General features: G+C 41.2%; 1 protein-coding gene across 1 annotated transcript; it reads right to left on the bottom strand.

The window, feature by feature from the left end:
• Nucleotides 1-3,128: 3,128 nt before the first annotated feature.
• On the bottom strand, nucleotides 3,129-5,483 carry sec22bb (SEC22 homolog B, vesicle trafficking protein b). The gene is made up of 5 exons (XM_080833518.1): nucleotides 5,293-5,483; nucleotides 4,556-4,665; nucleotides 4,243-4,403; nucleotides 3,963-4,109; nucleotides 3,129-3,379 (listed from the first exon to the last, which is right to left on the bottom strand). The coding sequence occupies exons 1-5, from the start codon at nucleotides 5,365-5,367 to the stop codon at nucleotides 3,225-3,227; spliced, it is 648 nt and encodes a 215-aa protein (XP_080689644.1). The 5' UTR covers nucleotides 5,368-5,483; the 3' UTR covers nucleotides 3,129-3,224.
• Between the last annotated feature and the right edge of the window lie 517 nt (nucleotides 5,484-6,000).

Here is a 6,000-nt window from a genome sequence, read left to right on the forward strand (position 1 = left end):
CAGGCATAACGTAAATAATGACAACAGGTTGTGAAGCTGTGCAGAAAAGCTGCTTTCCTTGTGGTGATGTGCCTATTCTAAAAGATGATGAAAAACAATTGCAGTTCAGAGTTCAGTGAAGCGTTTCACAATTTTGTGTCTAGTAAAACACATGGCAAATTAACATACCACACAGACACAAACATTTACAGATCTGTAAGTATGTAAGGATACAAATACATACATCTTACGCATAGGGTATAATTCTGGCCACAACGTTTTGGTTAGCAACACATCATTTGTAGTGAGTCAGAATTTGCTCTGAGCACAATAGTGGAACGGCGGATTAAAATAAAAATGTCTCCGTCTCCCAGTCTGTTGGCAGAGTCTAGTCGACATGCAGTGCCAGTTCATTATGATTCAGGCTGAGCACACGGCTTCTAATCCCTAGTTTGTACCAGTCCCTGCACCCTATGGCCAACAGCACTGTCTGAGTCACTGTAGTCTCCTCTAAAGCAAAGTACATGTTTCATTTCAAGGTGCTACTACAGTGCCTGTTATTTTGAGCAAGCTTTGGAGATAAGAGTGCGTGTGTGACAGTGTGTCACTGTGTGTATAAACAGACCACTATATGCTATATTTGTTAGTTATTACTTGTGTTCTCTGCGATGCGTGAGGTCTGTCTGTCTGGCATACAGTGCTGTGTGTGTGTGTGTCTGCGTGTATGTATAATCAGTTTATGGTGTGTTTAGTGTGTGTGCTGTATGCCTGACCCCTGATCACACAAAGTATTTTAATCCAATCAGCTTCCTTTTCACATGACTGTCACGCAGTCCCTGCTGCCATGGAAACCCAGAAGGGAAAGAGAAAAGGCTAGCAAGCAACACGTCTTTCAAGCAGCTCGTATCAAAATGAGTCCTGTAGTAGGCCCATGCTTTTTTTTTGTTAACCAAAGTGCCTTCCCGTTTTGTCTTTTGGACTGTGCCTCTAACTTCATTTCAAGAGAACCACCTTCTCTTCCTCTTTTTCTGCTGCAGACATGTTTGCAGGGCTCATATAAACATGCTATAAACAGCTCCTATGACATACACACACAACTTACTGATTCTCTTGCCCTTGGTCATGCATTTGACAGGTTAATGTATTTTTTTTTTGTGGCTAGATGAGAAAGGACAGGAGCTCTTAGTGCTAGGAAAGGATTCAGAATTTTAAGTAGAAGAAAAAAAAAGATAAGGCTTGCAAAAAATATAGAGTACATTCAGGGATGTGGGAGTCCACTGGACTACCAAACCAACACCAATAGATTTAAAAGGACAGTGAACAATGGATTGATTCAGGTGATTTTTTCTGAACGTAAAATGGCCTTGTTGTTTATTCATACCGAGGGCTGAGCACATTTGTGGGTGAAAGTGATATGTGTGTCTTACTTTCCATGCTACTAAGCTTCCCAGAAAGCATGTTAACAAGGAACAAGGGCTAGCAAAAGAGCCCCGGATGTGTACGATAATTCACTGAGTCAAATGTGCTTTTGTTTTCTCTCAGTAAAACATGTACTCGTTTTGCTGCTCTTTAAATGCCTCAGCATCCGTACCTCCAGATAGAAACCAGGTTAAAAGTACCAGTCTTCTCTGCACCAGGGCTGAGTGTACGGACTTCCTTTGAAGCCAGACGAAACCGAGAGGTGAAAAGTTGAGTCTACTCTGTGCCCTGTGGTAAGCGTCGCACGCTATGCTCGGCTGCTTCTCGTTTCTTCTGTACCCACCTCTTGAGCAAAATCACACACAAAAACTGGTGGAATAAAGGAACCACACTTTTTCTTAAAGTTTTCCTTCTTCAACAAAAGCTCATTCAAGCCGCGATGCACGCGGAAATATGTTAACAGCATAGGGCCGTTCCATTGATGTGAAGCTAAGTAATTTGGATGGAAATCTTAAACTTAACACACCAACGGAATGGCACAACACGTATTCCTTGGTAATGTTGGAAAAGGGCTCCCTCTGCAGGTTATAGGCCTTCATCATAATAAACAGGCGTACGTGTTAACTACGGAATCTTCAACGCGATTATTCTGGCTGAAAACGGGTAACCGGTCATTTTGCAGTGAATGATATTTTGCTGTAAAAACGGCTTCGCGTGGGTTTTCTTTTTTTTTAAATTAAATGTACAATCCAAACCATTCCTCTCAGACCTCTGAAGGTTTAGCCCACCAGCAAATAATGAATTACAATGACAGCATTTTTGCTCTCATAATAAGGATTACTGTGACCTTTCACTTAGTTTAAAGTCCACAGAAGAGCACACATTGGTGTGCATTACAGGGTTAAGCAAATTAGATAGAGTATATCTCTAACTCCGCGAGTAAGCCTAAAAATTGTGTATCCTTCAATGAAAAACAGCAGACATTTGGGCCGACAGAAAACTTTATTTCAGCTGGACTTGTTAAGTAAGGACTTCCACAGCCTCAAACCTTAACCAGCTGATGTGCAAAACCTGGACCAAATCTGTATTTTGTACATGGAGTTTTCAGTTGTGTTAACAATCTGATGGAACAACGCTATGCAGAAATCAGGAGTACAGTCAGCTGATCGACTCAACCACAGCCTGATGGTGTGACAGAATGACCTTTGAACTATATTAGTCAATTTGTTCATCTAAGCCATTCTTGTCTGGGCTGCCAACTGGGGCAGGATTGGACAATAATCACAGAATTAAGAACCAACTATTTCCCTCAGGTCATCTTAGGGCGAATATGATAAAGAATGTTTTAGAGTCCTGCAGTACGTTACAATAAGGTTGAGAAGAGATGCGGTCAGACAATTACTTGATAAACATAGCACAGGAAAAGCACAGCACATTTCCTCTGCAGCAAACTCACTCTCTCCCCAACACACACACACACACACACACACACACACACACACACACACACACACACACACACACACACACACACACACACACACACACACACACACACACACACACACACACACATGTGCATTACTTCAGGCCAGAACAAAGGGTATTTCTGCTTTGTTAATAAAACTCTATTACCGTACTGATTACATTACAAAAAAAATCTATGTTGCACAGTAAGGGATAGTGTGTAGGTCAGTCTCTTTTCTTCCTTTTGAGAGACAAAAGGGAACTTTCTTTTCAAACAGTCTGGATGGATGTGGTCACTGCTTTCTCTTTCAGTCGAGTCATGCTCCTCCCAAACATCTTTCGTCCTCCCTTGGCTTCCTTCAGAGCCACCAGAAACGGACGTAAACTATGAGCATGATGAAGAAAACACCACCAGCAGCCAGCTTGGCATACGTGGAGCGAGTGTTCAGGTACTTGGCGTCGCTGCGGTACTTCTTTGACAAGCTGGACAAATTGCTGGCCTTTGAATCTAAAGCTGCAGAGTACAGAAAAAAAAGAATAGGAAATTGTTTATCAGTTGTCTCCAAATATATGTTGTGAGAAGGGCATATCATAATACTGTCAGGGAATCTGGAACATTGTAACTATATGTTATTTTCAGTAAATCAAAGGGTGAAAAAATCACTGAGGATGACATACCAAACCATTTGGCACTAGAGCGGTCACAATACGGACTATTTATTGTTGAATTATGAAACTATTCTTCACAATACTATATTGGAACTTTGACTTCTTGTATCATCAATGAATTATTTTTTTACGTATAGATTTACTTATACTAACACACTACCCACTTTTGTATTATAAGGGTGATTATACTAAAGGTGCCTTAGGTGCCAAAGGTACCAATTGTTCTCCTAAAAGATTAATACACTTTTGTTTTTCCTAAATATGAGGTGATGAATTACTTCCAGCAATACTATTGTGAGCATTGAGAATATCTGTGATATTGTGACGTATTATAATGTAGTGTAACATGATATCTTTATCATAACATGTAGTGAATTGTAGGGTGATTGGCGATACCCAATGCCTGTTGACACAGGTTTGAATATTACCGGATAAGGCCTCTCCTCTCTGGAGCACCTCCTCTATGTTTGCCACCATGATCCTCTGCACATCCTGAAGCTCCGTGTTTATGCTCCCCAGGTTCCTGCGGGCTCGGCTGTCAATGTACGACTTCTTGGTCTTCTGGATGTAGGTGTCTGAGAACGGCATCACAACACAGAGAGGATAGGACCATGAGAAACACCATTCCATTGATTGTGGTTATTCCATTGATGAGTGTCACACTTTGCAATTTGAACAGTGTGTGTTGTCCCCCTTGGCAGTTCTCACCAAATTCAATAAAGGAGTACGGTCGGGACACGGTGGTGACTTTCTTCCCATGCTGCTCGTGGAACTCAGCCTGCAGGTCCTCCAAATATGCGAAGGCAAGCTTTTTAGGGAATGCTGCCTCACAGAGCACCAGATAGATCACCCCCTGCTCTATAGCATAGCTACAAGAAATAAGAAATTAGAGACAGCCAAATTAAATTGTGAAAAAAATCTTAAAATGTGTTATAATGTTAAAATGTGTTGCATTATCCAAAAGAGAAAAGACACAATGATGAATTGTGTAATATAGTATAAAAATAGCATTTGGACTCACTGGAAGGACATAGAACCTGCCTCCAAAGTGCAGCGATTTGGACTCTGTTCATTGAGTTTCCGAAACAACTGTTTAGCCTGGGCTTGGTACTGCTGCAGGTCTCTTCCAAGCTACACACAAGAAATTAGGGGGAAACCCGTTAGCTTATGGTGGACTAATTTAGACAGACAGTAGACACCTAACGGAAAGCATAATCACATGAGGTCACTATTTAGCAAGTTGGACTTGGTCAACAGTGAAAGCTAGACGTTCACCAACCTTTTCACTCCCCTAATTGGAAGCGGTTAGGGAAGCAAGAAAACAAAAACATATTAGATCCTTGGATGTTGAGCTTGTTAATCATTAAATGGGTAATATGACTCTGAGGCTATAATTACTCGACCTACAACATTTGTGGCGTAAGTATAATCGACCATAACAACACTTAGAGGCAAAACTATCAGTTGGCTTTCTAGATAGATTTACAGTGACACCCTATCACAGGTATGACTTGGCTAATAGTTTAATCGAACTGTGTCGAATGTCTTTTTGGCGTTGGGTAACATTACACCTACACTCAACACGATACAGCTTATAAAGACATTCCATAGCATTTTAACTACTCATGAAACGCAGAATTGGAATGACGAGTCTTTACGGGTTAGCGTGTTCGGCCGGCTAGCTACTAGCACTGACAGACAGCTGACGTTTTTCTAATTAGAGGCAGGGTTGCGAAAAGTGAAACACAGCTGTAATACCTGTTCGTCTTCTTGCATGGAGGCAGCAAGCGGGAGGCCATCTGCCAAACGAGCAATCATAGTAAGCAACACCATCTTTAGGCTGATGTCCTCACTTAAACCTAGCTAGCTGTCAGTAGTACAATTCACAGCAGTGACTGCTGGAAGATTACAACCTATCTGACAACACTCGGCGCGCTGAGCTGGCCGGAAATACATGGACTGTATTTGGTGTACTGCTGAAAACTGCCCGGATGGCATAGTCATCTTCATGCAACCTGTTCAATTAGTTCCCACCTTCTTATAAAGCAACGTTACTGAGTGATGAAGTAAGAGCTTTTTCAGTTATAAGAAATCTATTTGGGTATGCAGGCATATTCTCTCAACATTAAAAATGCAGGATATATGCAGCCTTTTCTCAGATGCAACTTTATAAATTAAGTTACACCCTAAGATCCATTAGCTTAAGCGTTTTTGCTGTGAAACATCGAAATGCTTTAGGGTTAGGCATCTACTTTGTCAGAAGTTTTAAGGTGGGTTTCCTAGGCCTTCTTTACGCCACACCATTCGTAACTTATAAGGTATTTCTATGAATCGTCATCTAATACCTCGAATAGATTTCGTAAGGTTGGTCTCCACCAACTATACCTTAACTATAACTTAAACTAGAAAATGCATTTCCTGAAGGAAATACCAGTGCATGAAATGCAAAAGTTAGGAAAGGAAGAA

Source organism: Sprattus sprattus, assembly GCF_963457725.1.
Source record: "Sprattus sprattus genome assembly, chromosome: 2".
NCBI classification, from domain to species: Eukaryota; Metazoa; Chordata; class Actinopteri; order Clupeiformes; family Clupeidae; genus Sprattus; species Sprattus sprattus.

Bases quoted from the DNA above. Each gene is read 5' to 3' on its own strand.
- sec22bb (XM_080833518.1), bottom strand. From the start codon at position 5,367: ATGGTGTTGCTTACTATGATTGCTCGTTTGGCAGATGGCCTCCCGCTT. The intron at 4,666-5,292 runs GTATTACAGCTG...TCTTGTGTGTAG, and splicing joins CCATGCAAGAAGACGAACAG to CTTGGAAGAGACCTGCAGCA. The intron at 4,404-4,555 runs GTGAGTCCAAAT...TATTTCTTGTAG, and splicing joins GCAGGTTCTATGTCCTTCCA to CTATGCTATAGAGCAGGGGG.